The sequence below is a fragment of the Heliangelus exortis genome, unplaced genomic scaffold (genome assembly GCF_036169615.1).
Source record: "Heliangelus exortis unplaced genomic scaffold, bHelExo1.hap1 Scaffold_294, whole genome shotgun sequence".
Lineage (NCBI taxonomy): Eukaryota > Metazoa > Chordata > Aves > Apodiformes > Trochilidae > Heliangelus > Heliangelus exortis.
Window position 1 is genome coordinate 2,314 of NW_027285971.1, and position 24,224 is coordinate 26,537.

General features: G+C 55.8%; 1 protein-coding gene and 1 long non-coding RNA gene across 10 annotated transcripts; both read right to left on the reverse strand.

The window, feature by feature from the left end:
• Positions 1 to 609: 609 nt before the first annotated feature.
• On the reverse strand, positions 610 to 24,123 carry HNRNPL (heterogeneous nuclear ribonucleoprotein L). The gene is given in 17 exon segments (XM_071732684.1): positions 610 to 758; positions 855 to 950; positions 1,068 to 1,125; positions 3,261 to 3,295; positions 3,298 to 3,425; positions 3,427 to 3,459; positions 5,244 to 5,365; positions 7,161 to 7,441; positions 8,467 to 8,538; positions 15,377 to 15,450; positions 15,567 to 15,671; positions 16,712 to 16,797; positions 18,292 to 18,529; positions 20,763 to 20,866; positions 20,868 to 20,882; positions 23,879 to 23,998; positions 24,000 to 24,123. Coding segments are annotated over 17 exon segments (1,740 nt in total). The 5' UTR covers positions 24,114 to 24,123; the 3' UTR covers positions 610 to 699.
• On the reverse strand, positions 9,896 to 12,493 carry LOC139790890 (uncharacterized). Of its 9 annotated transcripts, none has more exons than XR_011723699.1 (4): positions 12,464 to 12,493; positions 11,933 to 12,205; positions 11,426 to 11,798; positions 9,896 to 11,106 (listed from the first exon to the last, which is right to left on the reverse strand). It is a non-coding gene; the product is annotated as an uncharacterized lncRNA (long non-coding RNA). The 9 variants fall into 9 exon arrangements; XR_011723704.1 differs by lacking the exon at positions 12,464 to 12,493 and having other exon boundaries at positions 11,933 to 11,970; positions 12,019 to 12,262; XR_011723702.1 differs by lacking the exon at positions 12,464 to 12,493 and having other exon boundaries at positions 11,426 to 11,550; positions 11,722 to 11,798; positions 11,933 to 12,257.
• Positions 24,124 to 24,224: the final 101 nt, after the last annotated feature.

Genomic DNA, 24,224 nt, shown 5'->3' on the forward strand with positions numbered 1-24,224 from the left:
TGGGACTTACTGGGAAGAGTGGGGGGGTTACTGGGAGGCACTGGGGGGGTTACTGGGGGTTACTGGGGGTTACTGGGAGGGACTGGGGGGAGGGGCCGGGGTCACCCACTCACGAGCTGCTCGCAGCCCCGCAGCGCGGCCGCCATCGCCTCAACTTCCGGCTCCGCCCCCGAAGCGAAGTGAAACCTCGGGGCGGAACTTCCGGCAAAAAAAAAAAAAAAAAAAAAAAAAAAGGGGGCGGAGTTCCCCAAAAAAACCGAAAAGGCCCCAAAAAGGGCGGAAATGACGCAGAAACGGCCCCAAAATGGCGGAATCGCCCCCTAAAAGGTGGCGATGCCTCCGTTTCCTGGGTTTTTTTTGCCCAAATTTCTCCCAAAAAAAAGTCGGATTCCGGGATTTTTGGTTTTCCAAACCGAGTTATTGAAAGGGTCCCGGAAGGGGGGGGGAGGGGGGGGGGGGGGGAGGGGTCGTAGCACATTTACAATTTTTTCTCCTTAAAATGAAGAGAGGGGGGAGGGTGGGGAAGGGAAATGGTGAGGTCAGCGTTTAAGAAAAGAGGATTTGGGGAAAAAAAACCAAGAAAAGAAGCTGGGGGGTGGTCAGGGGGGTTTTTTGGGGGGGTTTTGGGGTTTTTTGGGGGGTTTTTGGGGGTTTTTGGGGGTTTTTGGGGGTTTTTGGGGTTTTTGGGGGTTTTTGGGGTTAGGAGGCGTGCTGGGCGGTGGAGAAGCAAAGCTTGAGCGTGTAGGGGTAGGGCCCATCTGTGGGGGAAAAAAAAAAAAAGGGGTGAAAAAGGGTTTTGGGGGGGTCTGTCCCCCCCTACCCCACCCCCCCAGTAACCCCAGGATGGGACTTACTGGGATTTTTCATCTGGTAATGGTTGAGGAAGCCGAGGGTCTCCAAGGCGTCGCTCTTGGAATCCCATTCCAGGAGCCCCGAGGAGCTTCGCTCGCCTGGGGGGGGGGGGGGGGGGAAAAAGGGAAAAGCCCCCTCCTCAGTTTGGGGTTCGACCCCCCAAAACCCCCCCTGTGGGATCAGGGGAGCCCCCAGGGCTTGGGGTCCCCACTTACTCTTTCCCGAGAAGACTTTGACTGAGGAAGGACGTTTGACCCCCAACTCATCACAGATCTGGGGGGGGAAAAAGAGAGAGGGGTGAGGGAGGAAGAGGAAGAGGAAGAGGAAGAGGAAGAGGAAGAGGAAGAGGAAGAGGAAGAGGAAGAGGAAGTGGGAGGGGGGAAGGGAAAAGGGAGGAGGAAGAAGGAGGAGGGAAAGGAAAAGGAAGGGGAAGGAATAAAAGGAGGGGGGAAAGGAAAGGGGGAGGAGGAAGAGGAGGAGGAATAAAAGGAAGGAGGAAAAGGAAGAGGAAGAGGAAGAGGAAGAGGAAGAGGAAGAGGAAGAGGAAGAAGAAGAGGAGGAAGTGGGAGGGGGAAGGGAAAAGGGAGGAGGAAGAAGGAGGAGGGAAAGGAAAAGGAAGGGGAAGGAATAAAAGGAGGGGGAAAGGAAAGGGGGAGGAGGAAGAGGAGGAGGAATAAAAGGAAGGAGGAAAAGGAAGAGGAAGAGCAAAGAGGAAGAGGAAGAGGAAGTGGGAGGGGGGGAAAGGAAAGGGGGAGGAGGAAGAGGAGGAGGAATAAAAGGAAGGAGGAAAAGAAGAGGAAGAGGAAGAGGAAGTGGGAGGGGGAAGGGAAAAGGGAGGAGGAAGAAGGAGGAAAAGGAAAAGAAGGGGAAGGAATAAAAGGAGGAGGAAAAGGAAAGGGGAGGAGGAAGAGGAGGAGGAATAAAAGGAAGGAGGAAAAGGAAGAGGAGAGGAGGAAGTGGGAGGGGGAAGGGAAAAGGGAGGAGGAAGAATAAAAGGAGGAGAAAAGGAAAAGGAAGGGGAAGGAATAAAAGGAGGGGGGAAAGGAAAGGGGGAGGAGGAAGAGGAGGAGGAATAAAAGGAAGGAGGAAAAGGAAGAGGAAGGGGGGAGGAATAAAAGGAGGAGGAGGAGAAGGAAAGGGGGAGGAAAAAGAGGAGGAAGGGGAGAGAAGTAAAAGGAAGGAGGAGTAGGAAAAGGAAGAGAAGAGGAAGGAGGAGAAAAAGAGTGGGGAAAATGGAGGAGGAGGGGGGAAAGGAAAAAGGGAGGAGGAAGAGGAGGAGGAATGAAAGGAAGGAGGAAAAGGAGGAGGAAGGGGGGAGGAATAAAAGAAAGGAGGAGGAAAAAGAGTGGGGAAAATGGAGGAGGAGGGAGGAAGGAAAGGGGGAGGAGGAAGAGGAATAAAAGGAAGAGGAAGAGGAAAATGAAGAGGGGGAAAAGGAAAAAAAAGGGGAAAAGGAAGAGGAGGAAAGGAAAGGAGAAGGAAGAAAAAGGAAGAGAAGGAGGAAAGAAGAAGGGAGGAAAGAAAAGGAAGGGATGAGGAGGAAACAACAAGGAAATGGAGGAGAGGGAAGGGAAGGGAAGGGAAGGGAAGGGAAGGGAAGGGAAGGGAAGGGAAGGGAAGGGAAGGGAAGGAAGGGAAGGGAAGGGAAGGGAAGGGAAGGGAAGGGAAGGGAAGGACGGGAAGGGAATGGAAGGGAAGGGAAGGGAAGGGAAGGGAAGGAAAAGAGGAGAGGAGAAACAGGAAAAGGAGAAAAAGGAAAGGAGAGGAGAGGAGAAGAGAAGAAGAGAAGAGAAGAGAAGAGAAGAGAAGAGAAGAGAAGAGAAGAGAAGAGAAAAGAAGAGAAGAGAAGAGAAGAGAAGAGAAGAGAAGAGAAGAGAAGTGAAGAGAGAAAAGAGAGAAAAGAGAGAAAAGAGGAGAAGAGAAAAAGAGAAAAGAGAAAACACAAAAGAGAAAAGAGAAAAGAGAAGAGAAAAAAGAGAAAAGAGAAAAAGAAAAAAGAGAAAAGAGAAGAGAAAAAAGAGAAAAGAGAAAAAGAGAAAGAGAAAAAAGAGAAAAGAGAAGAGAAAAAAGAGAAAAGAGAAAGAAGAGAAGAGAAAAAAGAGAAAAGAGAAGAGAAAAAAGAGGAAAAGAGAAAAAAAGAGAAAAAAGAAAGAGAAGAGAAAAAAGAGAAAAGAGAAAAGAGAAGAGAAAAAAGAGAAAAGAGAAGAGAAAAAGAAAAAGAAAAAAGAGAAAAAGAGAAAAGAAGGAGAAGGGAGAAAAGAGAAAAGAAAGAGAAAAGAGAAAAAGGAAGAAAAGAGAAAAAAGAGAAAGAGAAGAGAGAAGAGAAGAGAAGAGAAGAGGAAGAGGAAGAGGCTGAGGCTGCTGAGGCTGCAGGAGGAAGGTCTGGGGGGGCTGAGGTGCCCCTGTACCTCGTAGAAGTTTTCCTCTGTCACCTCCAGGGGGCGTTGAAGAAGTGGAGGACGTTGCTGGGGTGCTGGATGCGGTTCTTGGCCGCCTGCTCGGGGGTGGAGAAGCGGTTGTTGCGGGAGCCGCTGAAGTCCTTGTAGCTGCAGGACCCGTCCTCCAGGCCGTAGACTGCCGGGCATGATGGCCTGCTGCTTGGAGACACTGCGGGGACACGCGGCCTCACCTGGGGGCTGGGGACACCCGCGGTGCCACCGCCGCCCCGCCCACTGCCCCCCCCGTCAGCCCCACCCATCCCGTCAACCTCCCAACCCAACGCAACCCAACCCAACCCAACCCGACCTGACCCGACCTGACCCGACCCAACCCAACCCGACCCATCCCAACCCATCCCGACCTGACCCAACCCAACCCATCCATCCTGACCCGATCCAACCCACCCGACCCAACCCAACCCGACCCGACCCAACCCAACCCAACCCAACCCAACCCAACCCAACCCAACCCAACCCAACTCATCCCAACCCATCCCGACCCAACCCAACCCAACCCAACCCAACCCATCCCGACCTGACCCGATCCGACCCAACCCGACCCAACCCAACCCAACCCAACCCAACCCATCCCGACCCAACTCAACCCGACCCAACCCAACCCAACCCAACCCAACCCAACCTGACCCAACCCGACCCAATCAGACCCAACCCAACCCATCCCGACCCGACCCAACCCATCCCAACCCGACCCAACTCAACCCGACGCAACCAACCCAACCCAACCCAACCCGACCCGACCCGACCCAACCCAACTCATCCCAACCCAACCCATCAACCTCCCAGACCAACGCAACCCAACCCATCCCAACCCAACCCGACCCAACCCATCCCAACTCAACCCAACCCATCCTGACCCGATCCGACCCGATCCAACCCGACCCAACCCAACCCAACCCAACCCATCCCGACCCGACCCAACCCAACAAACCCACCCAACTCAACCCAACCCAACCCAACCATCCCGACCCAACCTGACCCATCCCGTCAACCTCCCAGACCAACACAACCCAACCCAACCCAACCCAACTCAACCAACCCAACCCAACCCATCCCAACCCGACCCAACCCAACCCATCCTGACCCAACCCAACCCAACTCATCCCAACCCAACCCATCCCATCAACCTTCCAGACCAATGCAACGCAACCCAACCCAACCCAACTCATCCCAACCCAACCCATGAACCTCCCAGACCAACGCAACCCAACGCAACCCATCCCAACCCAACCCGACCCGACCCAACCAGACCCAACCCAACCCAACCCATTCCATCCCGACCCGACCTGACCCAACCCAACCCAACCCAACTCATCCCAACCCAACCCATCAACCTCCCAGACCAACGCAACCCAACCCATCCCAACCCAACCCATCCCAACCCGACCCGACCCAACCAGACCCAACCCAACTCATCCCAACCCAACCCATCAACCTCCCACATCAACCCAATCCATCCCATGAACCTCCCAGACCAACCCAACCCAACCCAACCACCCAACCCAACCCATCCCAACCCAACCCAACCTATCCCAACCCAACCCGACCCAACCCATCCCAACCCATCCCATCAACTCCCACATCAACCCAGTCCATCCCATCAACCTTCAGACCAACCCAACCCAACCCAACCCAACCCAACCCATCCCAACCCATCAACCTCCCACATCAACCCAACCCATCCCATCAACCTCCCAACCCAACCCAACCCAACCCAACCCATGAACCTCCCAGCTCAACCCAACTCATCCCATCAACCTCCCATGACACCAAAGTCAACCCAAGCCATTCCTTGACCCCACCAACTTCCCATCACCCCCCAGCTCGCCCCATCCCATTCCATGCTGATTTTATGGAGCCCCCATGTCCCCCACTCCCATGATCCCCCACTCCCATGATCCCCCACTCCCATGATCCCCCAGTCCCAGCACCCACCAGACATTGAGTTTCTGCCCAAACATGAAGTTGTTGTTGAGGTGGGTGATGGCCCTGTCCACCGCGTACCCGTCGGCCATTTCCACCATGGCTGCTCCTGGTTTGCTCTTCATGAACTTCACCTGGAGAAGGGGGAGGGAAAAGGGGGGAAGGAGAACCCTGAACCATCCCCCCAAACCTTCATCCCCCCTCCCGGCTCCTCCCACCCCGTCATCCCCAAGCTCAACTCAACCCATTCCATGATTCCATGAACCTCCCATCATCTCCAAGCTCAACCCAACCCATTCCATGACAATCCCATGAAATTTCCATGATCTCCAAGCTCAACCCAACCCGTTCCATGAAGCCCCCATGATCTCCACGTTCCACCCAACCCATTCCAAGAGGACTCCAAGAAGCCCAAACCATCTCCAGGCTCAACCCAACCCATCCCATGATTCCATGAACCTCCCATCATCCCCAAGCTCAACCCAACCCATTCCATGACCCTCCCATGATCTCCAAGCTCAACCCAACCCATTCCATGAAATTTCCATGATCTCCAAACTCAACCCAACCCGTTCCATGAAGCCCCCATGATCTCCAAGCTCAACCCAACCCATTCCAAGAGGACTCCAAGAAGCCCAAACCATCTCCAAGCTCAACCCAACCCATCCCATGATTCCAAGAAGTCCAAACCATCTCCAAGCTCAACTCAACCCATTCCGTGATTCCATGAACCTCCCATTATCCCCAAGCTCAACCCAACCCGTTCCATGAAGACCCCATGATCTCCACGTTCCACCCAACCCCTTCCAAGAGGACTCCAAGAAGCCCAAACCATCTCCAAGCTCAACTCAACCCATCCCATGATTCCATGAACCTCCCATCATCTCCAAGCTCAACCCAACCCATTGCAAGAGAACTCCAAGAAGCCCAAACCATCCCCAAGCTCAACCCAACCCATCCCATGACCCTCCCATGATCCCCAAGCTCAACCCAACCCATCCCATGATTCCATGACCCTCCCATGATCTCCAAGCTCAACCCAACCCGTTCCATGAAGCCCCCATGATCTCCACGTTCCACCCAACCCCTTCCAAGAGGACTCCAAGAAGCCCAAACCATCCCCAAGCTCAACCCAACCCATCCCATGATTCCAAGAAGCCCAATCCATCTCCAAACTCAACCCAACCCATTCCATGACCCTCCCATGATCTCCAAGCTCAACCCAACCCATTCCATGACCCTCCCATGATCTCCAAGCTCAACCCAACCCGTTCCATGAAGCCCCCATGATCTCCACATTCCACCCAACCCCTTCCAAGAGGACTCCAAGAAGCCCAAACCATCTCCAAGCTCAACCCAACCCGTTCCATGAAGCCCCCATGATCTCCAAGCTCAACCCAACCCATTCCAAGGACTCCAAGAAGCCCAAACCATCTCCAAGCTCAACCCAACCCATTCCATGACCCTCCCATGATCTCCAAGCTCAACCCAACCCATCCCATGATTCCATGACCCTCCCATCATCCCCAAGCTCAACCCAACCCATTCCATGACCCTCCCATCATCTCCAAGCTCAACCCAACCCATTCCAAGAGAACTCCAGAAAGCCCAAACCATCCCCAAGCTCAACCCAACCCATTCCATGATGATTCCAAGAAGCCCAAACCATCTCCAAGCTCAACCCAACCCGTTCCATGAAGCCCCCATGATCTCCACGTTCCACCCAACCCCTTCCAAGAGGACTCCAAGAAGCCCAAACCATCTCCAAGCTCAACCCAACCCATTCCATGATTCCAAGAAGCCCAAACCATCTCCAAACTCAACCCACCCCATTCCACCAGGACTCCACCACCCTCCCATCATCCCCGAGGCCCACCCACCCCACCCCCGAGGAATTTAGGCCCCACCCCCCCCTCTCTTTTTTCTCACCTTCTCCACGTTGCCATAGAGACAGAAGATGTTGAAGACCCTATCACAGTTCATCTTGGCCTGGTCCAGGCCGTAGACCATCAGGACGGGGCTGTCGGCGTGGGGTCCGTACTCGGGGGGTGGGGGTGGGGGTGGGGGGTGCCCGTATTGGGGGCCGTAGCGATTGGGTCCCCTCCGGTGGCCCCCGACCGGGGGTCCCATCCTGCGACCCTCGTAGTGGGGAGGGGGGGGCCCGTAGCCCTCGTCGTGGTAGTGCCCGTGGTACCCCCCGTGGGGACCTCCTGGGGGACAAAAGGGGTTGGGGACCCCCCCCCAAATGGACTGAGTGTCCCCGACCCCCCCTCAAATGGGTTGTTTTGCCCCTCAGGTGCCCCCTCACCAGCATCCTGTGTCCCCCCCCAAAGTGTCCCCTGTCCCCCAGGTGTCCCTTGTCCCCCCACATGCCCCCCAAAGGGTCCCCTGTCCCCCTCAGGTGACCCCATATCCCCCCAAGGTGTCCCCCCTCCCCCCCAGATGTCCCCATGTCCCCCCATACCCCCCCAAGGTGCCCCCTGTCCCCCAGGTGTCCCTTGTCCCCCCACATGCCCCCCAAAGGGTCCCCTGTCCCCCTCAGGTGACCCCATACCCCCCCAAGGTGTCCCCCGTCCCCCCCAGATGTCCCCATGTCCCCCCATACCCCCCCAAGGTGTCCCCTGTCCCCCCCAGATGTCCCCATGTCCCCCCATACCCCCCCAAGGTGTCCCCTGTCCCCCAGGTGTCCCTTGCCCCCCAAAGGGTCCCCTGTCCCCCTCAGGTGACCCCATACCCCCCCAAGGTGTCCCCCGTCCCCCCCAGATGTCCCCATGTCCCCCCATACCCCCCCAAGGTGTCCCCTGTCCCCCCCAGATGTCCCCATGTCCCCCCATACCCCCCCAAGGTGTCCCCTGTCCCCCAGGTGTCCCTTGCCCCCCAAAGGGTCCCCTGTCCCCCTCAGGTGACCCCATATCCCCCCAAGGTGTCCCCCGTCCCCCCCAGATGTCCCCATGTCCCCCCATACCCCCCCAAGGTGTCCCCTGTCCCCCAGGTGTCCCCACATCCCCTTCCCAGATGTCCCCATGTCCCCTGTCCCCCCCCCAGGTGTCCCCTGAACCTCCAGATGTCCCCATGTCCCCTGTCCCCCCCCCAGGTGTCCCCTGAACCCCCAGATGTCCCCATGTCCCCTGTCCCCCCCCCAGATGTCCCCTCCCCCCCCCAGATGTCCCCTGAACCCCCAGATGTCCCCATGTCCCCTGTCCCCCCCCCCAGATGTCCCCTGCCCCCCCCATACCATACTCCGCCGGGTGGTCCCCGAGGAGCGGGGGCTGTCGCTGCCTCTTGTTGGGGTTCCCCCCGGGGTCTCCTGTGGGGTGTGGGGGGGGGGACAGTGAGCTGAGGGGGGGGGGGGACAGGACATCCACCCTTCCCCCGACCCCTAGGGGGGACCCCCAGGAGGGTCACAGCACCCGTCGTGCCACCCAGGGCTGGCATTTGTCACCTTCATGTGGTTCCTGTCACCCCGTGGTGTCTCCTGTCACCCCATGACACCTCCTGTCACCCCATGGCATCTCCTGTCACCCTTTGGTGTCTCCTGTCACCCCATGGTGTCTCCTGTCACCCCATGACACCTCCTGTCACCCACAGCATCTCCTGTCACCCCATGGCATCTCCTGTCACCCACAGCATCTCCTGTCACCCCATGACACCTCCTGCCACCCCATGACACCTCCTGTCACCCCATGACATCTCCTGTCACCCCATGACACCTCCTGTCACCCCATGACATCTCCTGTCACCCCATGACACCTCCTGTCACCCCATGACATCTCCTGTCACCCCACAGCATCTCCTGTCACCCCATGACATCTCCTGTCACCCCATGGCATCTCCTGTCACCCTTTGGTGTCTCCTGTCACCCTTTGGTGTCTCTTGTCACCCCATGACACCTCCTGTCACCCCATGACATCTCCTGTCACCCTTTGGTGTCTCCTGTCACCCTTTGGTGTCTCTTGTCACCCCATGACACCTCCTGTCACCCCATGGCATCTCCTGTCACCCTTTGGTGTCTCCTGTCACCCTTTGGTGTCTCCTGTCACCCCATGACACCTCCTGTCACCCCATGACATCTCCTGTCACCCTTTGGTGTCTCCTGTCACCCTTTGGTGTCTCTTGTCACCCCATGACATCTCCTGTCACCCCATGACACCTCCTGTCACCCCATGACACCTCCTGTCACCCCATGACACCTGCTGTCACCCCATGGTGTCTCCTGTCACCCACAGCATCTCCTGTCACCCACAGCACCTCCTGTCACCCACAGCACCTCCTGTCACCCCATGACACCTCCTGTCACCCCATGATACCTCCTGTCACCCCATGGTGTCTCCTGTCACCCCATGGCACCTCCTGTCACCCCATGACACCTCCTGTCACCCTTTGGTGTCTCCACCACTCAAAGTTCCAGGGCAGGATGAGGAAGAGGAGGATGAGGATGAGGAGGAAGGGGGGGGGGGGAGGAGCTACTCACAGGTTTTGGGGGGGCAGTGGGGGGGTCCCAGCTCTCCAGCTCCCCCGGGGGCAGGAGCCACCCCACCTCTCTCTTACCCAGGGAGGTGACACCCACCAACCACTGCCACCCCGACGTCACACGTGGAGCTGTCACACCCCGGGGCTGCTCAAAAAGGCTCCAAAAACCCCGAACAGAGCAGAGGGCACTGGGGGGGTGGGAGAGAGGAAGGGGACAAAGTCACCAGGAGGGGTCTGGCACCTCCTGCTCCACAGCTGGAGGACACCAAGTGGAGTGCTCCCACCTACGGGACACCTGTGTCCCCACGACGCCCGATGTCCCCAGGGGCCTTGGTGTCCTCCCCAGGTGCTCTGTGTTCCTTGGTCTGGTGACATTTGTGTTCCTTTATCTTGTGACATTCATGTTCCTCACCTTGTGTTCCTTGGTCTGGTGACATTTGTGTTCTTTGGTCTGGTGACATTCGTGTTCCTTGGTTTGGTGACATTTGTGTTCCTTGGTCTGGTGGCATTTGTGTTCTTTGGTTTGGTGACATTTGTGTTCCTTTATCTTGTGACATTCATGTTCCCCACTTTATGTTCCTTGGTTTGGTGACATTTGTGTTCCTGGATTTATGTTCCTGGGTCTGGTGACCTTCATGTTCCTCACCTCATGTTCCTTGGTCTGGTGACATTTGTGTTCTTTGGTCTGGTGACATTTGTGTTCCTTTATCTTGTGACATTCATGTTCCCCACTTTATGTTCCTTGGACTGGTGACATTTGTGTTCCTGGGTCTGGTGACCTTCATGTTCCTCACCTCATGTTCCTTGGTCTGGTGGCATTTGTGTTCCTTTATCTCGTGACCTTCATGTTCCTCACCTTGTGTTCCTTGGTTTGGTGACATTTGTGTTCCTTTATCTTGTGACATTCATGTTCCCCACTTTATGTTCCTGGGTCTCGTGACCTTCATGTTCCTCACCTTGTGTTCCTTGGTCTGGTGACATTTGTGTTCCTTTATCTCGTGACATTCATGTTCCTCACCTTGTGTTCCTTGGTCTGGTGGCATTTGTGTTCTTTGGTTTGGTGACATTTGTGTTCCTTTATCTTGTGACATTCATGTTCCTCACCTCATGTTCCTGGGGCTGGTGGCACTTGTGTTCCTCACCTTGTGTTCCTTGGTCTGGTGACATTTGTGTTCCTGGATTTATGTTCCTGGGTCTGGTGACCTTCATGTTCCTCACCTCATGTTCCTGGGGCTGGTGGCATTTGTGTTCCTTTATCTCGTGACATTCATGTTCCTCACCTTGTGTTCCTTGGTCTGGTGGCATTTGTGTTCCTTGGTTTGGTGACATTTGTGTTCCTTTATCTTGTGACATTCATGTTCCTCACCTCATGTTCCTGGGGCTGGTGGCATTTGTGTTCCTTTATCTCGTGACATTCGTGTTCCTCACCTTATGTTCCTGGGGCTGGTGACACTCGTGTTCCTTGGTCTGGTGGCATTTGTGTTCTTTGGTTTGGTGACATTTGTGTTCCTGGATTTATATTCCTGGGTCTGGTGACATTTGTGTTCCTGGATTTGTGTTCCTGGGTCTGGTGACCTTCATGTTCCTCACCTCATGTTCCTTGGTCTGGTGACATTTGTGTTCCTTGGTCTGGTGGCATTTATGTTCCTTTATCTCGTGACATTCATGTTCCTCACCTTGGTGACATTTGTGTTCCTTGGTCTGGTGACCTTCATGTTCCTCACCTCATGTTCCTTGGGCTGGTGGCATTTGTGTTCCTTGGTTTGGTGACATTTGTGTTCCTTTATCTTGTGACATTCATGTTCCTCACCTCATGTTCCTTGGGCTGGTGGCATTTGTGTTCCTTTATCTCGTGACATTCATGTTCCTCACCTTGTGTTCCTTGGTTTGGTGACATTTGTGTTCTTTGGTCTGGTGACATTTGTGTTCCTGGATTTATGTTCCTGGGTTTGGTGACATTTGTGTTCCTTGGTCTGGTGACATTTGTGTTCCTTTATCTTGTGACATTCATGTTCCCCACTTTATGTTCCTTGGTCTGGTGACATTTGTGTTCCTGGATTTATGTTCCTCGGTTTGGTGACATTTGTGTTCCTTGGTCTGGTGACCTTCATGTTCCTCACCTCATGTTCCTGGGGCTGGTGGCATTTGTGTTCCTGGGTTTAGTGACACTCGTGTTCCTCACCTTATGTTCCTGGGGCTGGTGGCACTCGTGTTCCTTGGTTTGGTGACACTTGTGTTCCTTGGTCTGGTGGCATTTGTGTTCCTTTATCTCGTGACATTCGTGTTCCTCACCTTGTGTTCCTTGGTTTGGTGACACTTGTGTTCCTTTGGCTGGTGGCACTCGTGTTTCTCACCTTGTGTTCTTGGGTCTGGTGACATTTGTGTCCCTTGGGCTGGTGACACTCAAGTTCCTTGGGCTGGTGGCACTTGTGTTCCCCACTCTTATGTTCCTTGGTTTGGTGACATTTGTGTTCCTTGGTTTGGTGACACTTGTGTTCCTGGGCCTGGTGGCACTCGTGTGTCCCCTGCTTTCTGTTGTGACATTTGTTACTCACCTCATGGTCCTTGCTCTGGTGACATTTGTGTTCCTCACTTTATGTTCCTTGGTTTGGTGACATTTGTGTTCCTTGGCCTGGTGACATTTGTGTTCCTTGGTTTGGTGGCATTTGTGTTCCTTGTCTTGGTGACACTTGTGTTCCTTGTCTTGGTGACATTTGTGTTCCTTGGTTTGGTGACATTTGTGTTCCTTGGCCTGGTGACACTTGTGTTCCTGGGTCTGGTGACACTCGTGTGTCCCCTGCTTTCTGTTGTGACATTTGTTACTCACCTCATGGTCCTTGCTCTGGTGACATTTGTGTTCCTCACTTTATGTTCCTTGGCTTGGTGACACTCGTGTCCCTTGGCTTGGGTGACATTTGTGTCCCTAGTTTGGTGACACTCGTGTCCCTTGGATTTGGTGGCATTTGTGTTCCTTGCCCTTGGCTTGGTGACATGTTCCTTTGTCTGGTGGCACTTGGGTTGTGCCCCTTGGCCTGGTGACACTTCTGTTCCTTGGCTTGGTGACATTTGTGTCCCTTGGCCTGGTGGCACTCGTGTTCCTCACTTTGTGTCCCTTGGTTTGGTGACATTTTTTTTTTTTTCCTTGATTTTATGTTCCTTGACTTGGGGACATTTGTGTTCTTGGGTGACATTTTGTGTCCCTTGGGTGACATTTATGTTCCTTGCTCTGGTGGCATCTGTGTCCCTGGGCTTGGTGACATTTGGGGCATTTTTTGGGGGGCATTTGGGGGAATTTGGGGGTGGGGTTTGGCTCCAAGCAGAACCTGGGGGGGGGGGGGGGTTCTGTGCAGGTTCCCCAGGGCTCCTGAACCTTGGGGCTCCAGGATTTTGGTTGAATTTCTGGTTGGTGGTGGGGGTTTTGGGGGGGGTTGTTGGGTTTTGATGGGTTCTGTTGGGTGTTTGTTGGGTTCTGTTGGGTGTTTGTTGGTTGGTTCTGTTGGGTTTGTGGTTTGTGGGTTTTGATGGTTTGTTGGGTTTTGTTGGGTTTTGTTGGTTTTGTTGGGTTTTGTTGGGTTTTGTTGGGGTTTTGTTGGGTTCTGTTGGGTGTTCGTTGGGTTCTGTTGGGGTTTTGATGGGTTCTGTTGGGTTCTGTTGGGTTTTGTTGGGGTTTTGATGGGTTCTGTTGGGTTCTGTTGGGTTTTGTTGGGGTTCTGTTGGGTTTTGTTGGGGTTTTGTTGGGTTCTGTTGGGGTTTTGTTGGGTTCTGTTGGGTTTTGTTGGGGTTTTGTTGGGTTCTGTTGGGTTTTGTTGGGTTTTGTTGGGTTTTGTTGGGTTCTGTTGGGTTCTGTTGGGTTCTGTTGGGGTTTTGATGGGTTCTGTTGGGGTTTTGATGGGTTCTGTTGGGTTCTGTTGGGTTTTGTTGGGGTTTTGATGGGTTCTGTTGGTGTTTTGTTGGGTTCTGTTGGGTTCTGTTGGGTTTTGTTGGTTCTGTTGGGTTCTGTTGGGTTTTGTTGGGGTTTTGATGGGTTCTGTTGGGTTTTGTTGGGTTCTGTTGGGTTTTGTTGGGTTCTGTTGGGTGTTTGTTGGGTTTTGTTGGGTCTTGATGGGTTTTTGTTGGGTTCTGTTGGGTCTTGATGGGTTTTTGTTGGGTGTTTGTTGGGTTCTGTTGGGTTCTGTTGGGTTTTTGTTGGGTGGTTGTTGGGTGTTTGTTGAGTCTTGGGGTTTTGTTGGGTTCTGTTGGGTGTTTGTTGGGGGTTGTTGGGTTCTGTTGGGTTCTAATGGGTGTTCCTTGGGTTTTGTTGGGTTCTGTTGGGTTTTTGTTGGGTTTTGTTGAGTCTTGTTGGGGTTTTGTTGGGGTTTTGTTGGGTTCTGTTGGGTGTTCATTGGGTTCTGTTGGGTTCTGTTGGGTTCTGTTGGGTTCTGTTGGGTTCTGTTGGGTTCTGTTGGGTTCTGTTGGGTTCTGTTGGGCTCTGTTGGGCTCTGTTGGGTGTTCATTGGGTTCTGTTGGGTTCTGTTGGGTTCTGTTGGGTTCTGTTGGGTTCTGTTGGGTTCTGTTGGGTGCTTGTTGGGTTTTGTTGAGTCTTGTTGGGGTTTTGTTGGAGTTTTGTTGGGTTCTGTTGGGTGTTCATTGGGTTCTGTTGGGTTCTGTTGGGTTCTGTTGGGTTCTGTTGGGTTCTGTTGGGTTCTGTTGGGTGTTCATTGGGTTCTGTTGGGTCTTGTTAGGATTTGTTGGGTTCTGTTGAGTTTTGTTGGGTGTCTGTTGGCTTTTATGAGTTTTGGGGGGCTTTGGGGGGGTTTCTTGGTTTTTTCTGTTGTTTTGTTGGATTTTTGTTGCTGTTGGGCAGCTTTGTTGTTGCTGTTTGGTGCTTTTTTTTGGTTGCTTTTTGCCTGCTTTGGCCTCTTTTCTACCAATTTCTACCCCGTGTGCTGTGAGGTCACGGCTCACGCGGCCGCTGATGCCAAATCCACGTCACCCCTCCGGGACCCCTCCCCAAAAAAACCCACAACCCCCCCCTCCCCCCCCCCCCCAACCCTGGCAGTGCCGTTGCTTCCCTCCAGCACTGAACTCCCCCTCCCCAAATTTCTACTCAGCCCCAAAACCACCCAAATTTCCCCCAAAACAGCATCAGGCAAACCCTGGCAGAGAACAATTTGGGGAGGGGTCTTCCCCTCCTCTTCCTGCTCAGGGGGTTTTGTGGGGGGGTCTTTTCCCCCCCTCCCTGCTCGGGTTTTTTTTTTTTTGGGGGGGTTCTTCAGCTTTTTGGGGTTCTTCCCCCCCCCCCCCTGTTTTCCTCACCCCCCCTCTGCAAGGAAGCAACAGCACTGCCCCCCCATAATTAAATCTCATTAAATTAATTAACTTCACCAATCAACCACAGGCAGGGGGGGAGGGGGGGCTGAGCCCCTCTCCTCAATTCCCCCCCCCCCCCCAAAAAAAAAAAATAAATAAAATTGGGCAGAACACCCCCAAAACACCCAAAACCCCCCAAGTTGTCGTCGCTCTCGGTTTCTGACTTGAGAGAAATTTGAGGGAGGGGGCTCAGGGGTCAGGGGGGGGTCTCAGGGGTTGGGGGGGGGTCTGAGGGGTTGGGGGGGGGTCCCAGGGATTGGGGGGGGGGGGTCTGAGGGGTTGGGGGGGGGTCCCAGGGATTGGGGGGGGGGGTCCCAGGGTGTTACCTTGACCGCTGAGGTTGGGGTTGGTGTAGTCCCAGGTGTCTTGGTCGTTCTTGAAGACGTTGAGGCGGGTGGGCCTGGGGGCAAAAAACCCCAAAAAAAAGTTGGAGAGGGAGGAAAAGGGGGGGTCCAGGGTGCCCCCCCCCACGCCCCCCACCCCCCCAAGGGGTTTTGGGGTGAAGACCACCCCCACAAAATCACCTTGGCGTACTCGATCTTCAGCGTGCAGCACCCTGAGTAGATGTCGGCCCCGTTGAGGGAGGCCTTGGCGCGTTGGGCGCTCTGCACCGAGTCGAACGTGGGGGAGGGGTTAAGGTTGGGGGGGGTCTGAGATTGGGGAGGGGTCCCACCAGGTGGTTCCTGGGGTTTGGGACCTTCTCAGGTCCAGCCCTGAAGGGGGGGGGGGAGGGGGGAAGGGGCCGAGGGGGAGAGAAACCCAACCGCGGCCAACGGAAACCCAACCGCGGCGGGCGCCGACCCAGCCGCGGTGGTCGTGGGGGTCCCGACCCACTCGTGGGGGTCCCAAACCCAACTGTGGTGGTCATGGTGGTCCCAACCTACCCATGGTGGTCACAAACCCACCCGTGGGGGTCACAAGCCAACCCAAACCCAACCATGGTGGTCCCAAACCCAACTGTGGCGGTCACCAACCCAACCGTGGTGGTCATGGGGGTCCCAACCCACTCGTGGTGGTCCCAAACCCAACTGTGGTGGTCACCAACCCAACTGTGGTGGTCATGGTGGTCCCAGCCCACCCATGGTGGTCTCCAACCCAACTGTGGTGGTCCTAAACCCACCCACGGTGGTCACAAACCCAACTCTGGTGGTCACCAACCCAACTCTGGTGGTCACCAACCCAACTCTGGAGGTCACCAACCCAACTCTGGAGGTCACCAACCCAACTCTGGAGGTCCCAAACCCACCCATGGTGGTCACAAACCCAACCGTGGTGGTCATGGTGGGTCCCAAACCCACTTGTGGTGGTCCCAAACCCAACTCTGGTGGTCACCAACCCAACTCTGGTGGTCACCAACCCAACTCTGGTGGTCATGGTGGTCCCAAACCCACTTGTGGTGGTCCCAAACCCAACTATGGTGGTCACCAACCCAACTCTGGTGGTCACCAACCCAACTCTGGTGGTCCCAACCCACCCGTGGTGGTCTCCAACCCAACCATGGTGGTCGTGTTGGTTCCAACCCACCCGTGGTGGTCTCCAACCCACCCGTGGTGGTCCCAAACCCACCCAAACCACCTCACGGTGGTCCCAAAGCCCCCTCACGTGAGGTTGGGAGTTTTTGGGGGGGGTCTCGGGGGGGTTTTGGGGTGGGGGAAGGATATTCCACCATGGCCTGGACCCCGTTCTTCCTGAAGATGACAATTCTCTGGACGGGGCCGCAGGGGTTGCAGATGGTGTAGAGCACGTCCTGGGGGGGGAGGAGCAGTCAGGAACCCCCCTGAGATACAACCCAACCCCCCCCAAAAACACCTGATTCACCCCAAAAAAAAACCCTGAGGGTCACCCCCAACCTCCTGGAACTGACCCAAAATTCTTTGGGTCACCCTAAAGCTCTGTGGGGCAACCCCAACCTCCTGGAGATCACCCCAAACCCCTTGAGGTCACCCCAAAGCCCTTGAGGTCACACCCTTGAGGTCACCCCCAAACCCCTTGAGGTCACCCCCAAACCCCTCTAAATCACCGCCAACCCCTTCAGGTCACCCCAAATCCCTCTGGGTCAACCCCAAACCCCTTGAGGTCACCCCAAACCCCTTCAGGTCACCCCAAAGCCTGTCAGGTCACCCCAAATCCCTCTGGGTCACCCCAAATCCCTCTGGGTCACCCCCAAACCCCTTGAGGTCACCCCCAAACCCCTCTAGATCACCCCAAACCCCTTCAGGTCACCCCCAAATCCCTCTAGATCACCCCCAAACCCCTTCAGATCACCCCCAAACCCCTTGAGGTCACCTCCAAACCCCTTCAGGTCACCCCAAACCCCTTCAGGTCACCCCCAAACCCCTTCAGGTCACCCCAAATCCCTCTAGGTCACCCCCAACCCCTTCAGGTCACCCCACAACCCCTTCAGGTCACCCCAAACCTCCTACAAATTCCCCCAAGCCCCTCTAGATCACCCCCAAACCCCTTCAGGTCACCCCCAAACCCCTTCAGGTCACCCCAAACCTCCTACAAATTCCTCCAAGCCCCTCTGGGTCACCCCCAAACCCCTTTGGGTCACCCCAAACCCCTTCAGGTCACCCCAAATCCCTTCAGATCACCCCCAACCCCTTCAGGTCACCCCCAAACCCCTCTAGATCACCCCCAACCCCTTCAGGTCACCCCAAACCCCTCCAGGTCACCCCAAACCCCTTCAGGTCACCCCCAAACCCCTTCAGATCACCCCCAAACCCCTTCAGGTCACCCCCAAACCCCTCTAGATCACCCCAAACCCCTTCAGGTCACCCCAAACCTCCTACAAATTCCTCCAAGCCTCTCTGGGTCACCCCCAAACCCCTTTGGGTCACCCTCAAACCCCTCTAGATCACCCCCAAACCCCTTCAGATCACCCCCAAACCCCTTCAGGTCACCCCAAACCTCCTACAAATTCCCCCAAGCCCCTCTGGGTCACCCCCAAACCCCTTTGGGTCACCCCCAAACCCCTTCAGGTCACCCCCAAACCCCTTCAGGTCACCCCCAAACCCCTCTAGATCACCCCCAAACCCCTTCAGATCACCCCCAAACCTCCTACAAATTCCCCCAGACCCCTTTGGGTCACCCCCAAACCCCTTGAGGTCACCCCCAACCCCTTCAGGTCACCCCAAACCTCCTACAAATTCCCCCAAACCCCTTCAGATCACCCCCAAACCCCTCTAGACCACCCCAAACCCCTCTAGATCACCCCCAAAGCCCTTGAGGTCACCCGCACCGTGGTGATGGAGTAGATGGGGTTGAGGATGGTGAAGAGGAGGACGTTGTTGACCCCCCGGGAGTCGTCGGTGTCGCCGGGGCGGGAGATCTTCTGGCTGGTGGAGTAGTTGACGAAGGCCGGGTGGCCCGCGATGTAAATCTGGTTGTCGGCCGCGTAGTTGACGGCGTTGCAGGCCCCCAGGATGTCCTCAAACTCCACCAGGGCCTGTCTCTTCTTGGGCATCACCACCACGTAGCTGGGGAGGGCACCAGGGTAGAGAGGTGGAGCCGGGAGGGCACCGCGGGGACGACACCGCGACAACACCAACACCAACGCCAACACCAACGCCAACGCCATCGGGAGAAGGTCAACGCCATCAGGAGAAGACCAACACCATGAGAAGACCAACACCAACACCATCATGAGAAGGTCAACACCATCATGAGGAGACCGACACCGTGAGGACACCATCACCACGACAACACCAACACCACGACAACACCAACACCACGACAACACCAACACCACGACAACACCAACACCATCGGGAGAAGGTCAACACCATCATGAGGAGACCAACACCGTGAGGAGACCAACACCACAAGGACACCAACACCACAACGACACCATCATGAGAAGGTCAACACCATCATGAGGAGACCAACACCATGAGGAGACCAACACCATGAGGAGACCAACACCATGAGGAGACCAACACCATGAGGAGACCAACACCATGAGGAGACCAACACCATGAGGAGACCAACACCATGAGGAGACCAACACCATGAGGAGACCAACACCAACACCATCGTGAGAAGGTCAACACCATCGTGAGGAGACCGACACCGTGAGGACACCATCACCACAACAACACCAACACCAACACCATCATGAGAAGGTCAACACCATCATGAGGAGATGGACACCAACACCATGAGGACACCAACACCATCATGAGGAGATCAACACCACCATGAGGAGACCAACACCGTGAGGAGACCAACACCACGACAACACCAACACCACGACAACACCAACACCATCGGGAGAAGGTCAACGCCATCAGGAGGAGACCAACACCATGAGGAGACCATCACCATCATGAGGAGACCATCACCATCATGAGGAGATGGACACCAACACCATGAGGACACCAACACCATCATGAGGAGATCAACACCATCATGAGGAGACCGACACCGTGAGGACACCAACACCATGAGGACACCAACCCCATGAGGAGACCAACACCATGAGGAGACCAACACCATCATGAGGAGACCAACACCGTGAGGAGACCAACACCACAACAACACCAACACCACGACAACACCAACACCATCGGGAGAAGGTCAACGCCATCAGGAGGAGACCAACACCATGAGGAGACCAACCCCATGAGGAGACCAACACCATGAGGAGACCAACACCATCATGAGGAGACCAACACCGTGAGGACACCAACACCATGAGGACACCAACACCGTGAGGAGACCAACACCGTGAGGAGACCAACACCGTGAGGAGACCAACACCATGAGGAGACCAACACCATGAGGAGACCAACACCATGAGGAGACCAACACCATGAGGAGACCAACACCATGAGGAGACCAACACCATGAGGAGACCAACACCATCATGAGGAGACCAACACCGTGAGGACACCAACACCATGAGGACACCAACACCGTGAGGAGACCAACACCGTGAGGAGACCAACACCATGAGGAGACCAACACCATGAGGAGACCAACACCATGAGGAGACCAACACCATCATGAGGAGACCAACACCGTGAGGACACCAACACCATGAGGACACCAACACCGTGAGGAGACCAACACCGTGAGGAGACCAACACCATGAGGAGACCAACACCATGAGGAGACCAACACCATGAGGAGACCAACACCATCATGAGGAGATGGACACCAACACCACGAGGACACCAACACCACAACAACACCAAGACCACGGGGACACCAACACCACAACAACACCAACACCAACACCATCGTGAGAAGATCAACACCATCGTGAGGACACCATCACCGTGAGGACACCATCACCATCGTGAGAAGATGGACACCAACACCACGAGGACACCAACACCATGAGAACACCAACACCACGAGGACACCAACACCACGAGGACACCAACACCACGAGGACACCAACACCAACACCATCATGAGAAGGTCAACACCATCATGAGGAGACCAACACCGTGAGAACACCAACACCAAGGAGACACCATCACCATCATGAGGAGATGGACACCAACACCGTGAGGACACCATCACCATCGTGAGAAGATCACCACCATCATGAGGAGACCAACACCATGAGGACACCATCACCACCAGGACATCACCACCACCACCACCATCCCCTCAAGGCCACCATCACCAGGAGATCACAACCCCCACCCCCACCAGGCCACCCCCACAAGTGTCCCCAAGTTGTCCCCAAGCTGTCCCCACCTGATTGGCCCAAACTCCTGCAGAGCCTCCACCAGATCAGCCTCCACCACCCCATCAATCAGGCCCCGGATGTGAACCACGGGGGACGCAGGGGTCTTGTGGGGGGTCCTCGTAATTCTCCTTGTTGGGGGGGGGAAAAAAGAGAAAAGGACTCAGCTCAACACAAAATCCCCCCAAAAAAACATTATCCCCCCCTAAACCACATTATCCCCAAAAAAATCACATTATCCCAAAAAAAAAGACATTATCCCCCCAGAAAACCACATTATCACCAAAAAAATCACATTATCACCAAAAAAAATCACATTATCACCAAAAAAAAATCACATTATCCCCCCAAAAAACCACATTATCCCCCCAAAAAAACCACATTATCCCAAAAAAAAACACATTATCCCCAAAAAAACCACATTATCCCCAAAAAAAATCACATTATCACCAAAAAAAATCACATTATCCCCCCAAAAAACCCCATTATCCCCTCAAAAAACCCCATTATCCCCCCCAAAAAGTCACATTATCCCAAAAAAACCCACATTATCCCCTCAAAAAATCACATTATCCCCCAAAAAACCACATTATCCCCCCAAAAAATCACATTAACCCCCCAAAAAATCACATTATCACCAAAAAAAACCACATTATCCCCCAAAAAAATCACATTATCACCAAAAAAAATCACATTATCCCTAAAAAAAACCACATTATCCCCCCAAAAAAACCACATTATGCCCCAAAAAAACCACATTATCCCCCCAAAAAAACCACATTATCCCCTAAAAAAACCCCATTATCCCCCCCCAACAGGAACATTTCCCCCCCCCTACCCCACTCCCTGCCCCCCCTGCTCCCCCCATGAGCCCCCCAACCCCCCCTGCCCCCCATTTCCTGCCCCCTCACCCCAACCCCCCCTTTATTTCCCTCATAGCCCCCCCAAAAGGGAACATTTCCCCCCCCCAAACCCCCATTTTCTCCCCAGACCCCCCCCTGCCCCCCATTTCCTCAACCCCAACCCCCCCTTATTTCCCTCATAGCCCCCCCAAAGGGAACATTTCCCCCCCCCCAAACCCCCAGACCCCCCCCCTGCCCCCCATTTCCTGATCCCTCACCCCCAACCCCCCCTTATTTCCCCCATAACCCCCTAAAGGGAACATTTCCCCCCCCCAAACCCCCAGACCCCCCATTTCCTCACCCCTCACCCCCCAACCCCCCCTTATTTCCCCCATAACCCCCCAAAGGAACATTTCCCCCCCCCAAAACCCCATTTTATCCCCAGACCCCCCCCTGCCCCCCATTTCCTCCACCCCAACCCCCCCTTATTTCCCTCATAGCCCCCCAAAAGGGAACATTTCCCCCCCCCAAACCCCAGACCCCCCCTGCCCCCCATTTCCTCACCCCTCAACCCCAACCCCCCCTTTATTTCCCCATACCCCCCCCCAAAAGGGAACATTTCCCCCCCCCAAAACCCCATTTTCTCCCCAGACCCCCCCCCTGCCCCCCATTTCCTCAACCCCAACCCCCCCTTATTTCCCCCATAACCCCCCAAAGGGAACATTTCCCCCCCCCAAACCCCTCCTTCCCCCCATTTTCTCACCCCTCAACCCCAACCCCCCCTTTATTTCCTCATAGCCCCCCCAAAAGGGAACATTTCCCCCCCCCCAAAACCCCATTTTGTCCCCAGGCCCCCCCTGCCCCCCATTTCCTCAACCCCAACCCCCCCTTTATTCCCTTATAGCCCCCCCAAAAGGGAACATTTCCCCCCCCCAAACCCCCAGACCCCCCCCTGCCCCCCATTTCCTGACCCCTCACCCCCAACCCCCCTTATTTCCCCCATAACCCCCCAAAAGGGAACATTTCCCCCCTCAAGCCCCCCAAACCCCCCCTGTGCCCCCAGGGCCGCCCCCAGACCCCCCCCTTGCCCCCCATTTCCTCACCCCTCACCCCCAACCCCCCCTTATTTCCCTCACAGCCCCCCCAAAAGGGAACATTTCCCCCCCAAAACCCCATTTTGCCCCCAGCCCCCCCCTGCCCCCCATTTCCTCACCCCCAACCCCCCCTTATTTCCCTCATAACCCCCCAAAGGGAACATTTCCCCCCCCCAAAACCCCATTTTGTCCCCAGCCCCCCATTTCCTCAACCCCAACCCCCCCTTTATTTCCCCCCATAACCCCCCCAAAGGGAACACTTCCCCCCCCAAACCCCCATTTTCTCCCCAGACCCCCCCCTGCCCCCCATTTCCTCACCCCCAACCCCCCCTTATTTCCCTCATAGCCCCCCCAAAAGGGAACATTTCCCCCCCCCAAACCCCCAGACCCCCCCCTGCCCCCCATTTCCTCACCCCTCACCCCCAACCCCCCCTTATTTCCCTCATAGCCCCCCAAAAGGGAACATTTCCCCCCCCAAACCCCCATTTTCTCCCCAGACCCCCCCCTGCCCCCCATTTCCTCACCCCAACCCCCCCTTTATTTCCCTCATAGCCCCCCCAAAGGGAACATTTCCCCCCTCAAGCCCCCCAAACCCCCCCTGTGCCCCCAGGGCCTCCCCCAGACCCCCCCCAAACCCCCATTTCCTCACCCCTCACCCCCAACCCCCCTTTATTTCCCCCATAACCCCCCAAAGGGAACATTTCCCCCCCCAAAATCCCATTTTGTCCCCAGGCCCCCATTTCCTCACCCCAACCCCCCCTTATTTCCCTCATAGCCCCCCCAAAAGAGAACATTTCCCCCCTCAAGCCCCCCAAACCCCCCTGTGCCCCCAGGGCCGCCCCCAGACCCCCCCCTGCCCCCCATTTCCTCACCCCTCACCCCCAACCCCCCCTTATTTCCCCCATAACCCCCCAAAGGGAACATTTCCCCCCCCCCAAAACCCCATTTTGTCCCCAGGCCCCCCCCTGCCCCCCATTTCCTCACCCCAACCCCCCCTTATTTCCCTCATAGCCCCCCCAAAAGAGAACATTTCCCCCCTCAAGCCCCCCAAACCCCCCCTGTGCCCCCAGGGCCGCCCCCAGACCCCCCCCTGCCCCCCATTTCCTGCCCCCTCACCCCAACCCCCCCTTTATTTCCCTCATAAACCTCCCCCCCCCCATCACTCCCCCCCCCTCCCAACCCCTCACTCACCGCTCCGCCACCTCCGGGCCCTCCCCCAGCACCCCCCGGGCCTCCGGGTCCATGAGGGGGGGGTTCGGCGTTCTCGGTTTTTTGACGTTTCGGGGCTCTCCCTCCTTCGCCTCCCCCCCCCGTAATAACGCCCGGAGCCTCCCCCGCCTCCTCCGCCCGCCGCCATCTTCCCCATTTCGCCCCCTCGCCCGCTGCCCTCCGCGCTCTGCGGGCCCCGCCACCGCCGCCGCGACATGGCGGCCGCACTCCGCTAGGCCCGCCCACGACACGCCCCCATTGGCCCGCCCCCCTGTCAATCCACGCCGCGCTCGCCTCTCATTGGCTGCCGCCAGCGCCGCCCCGCCCA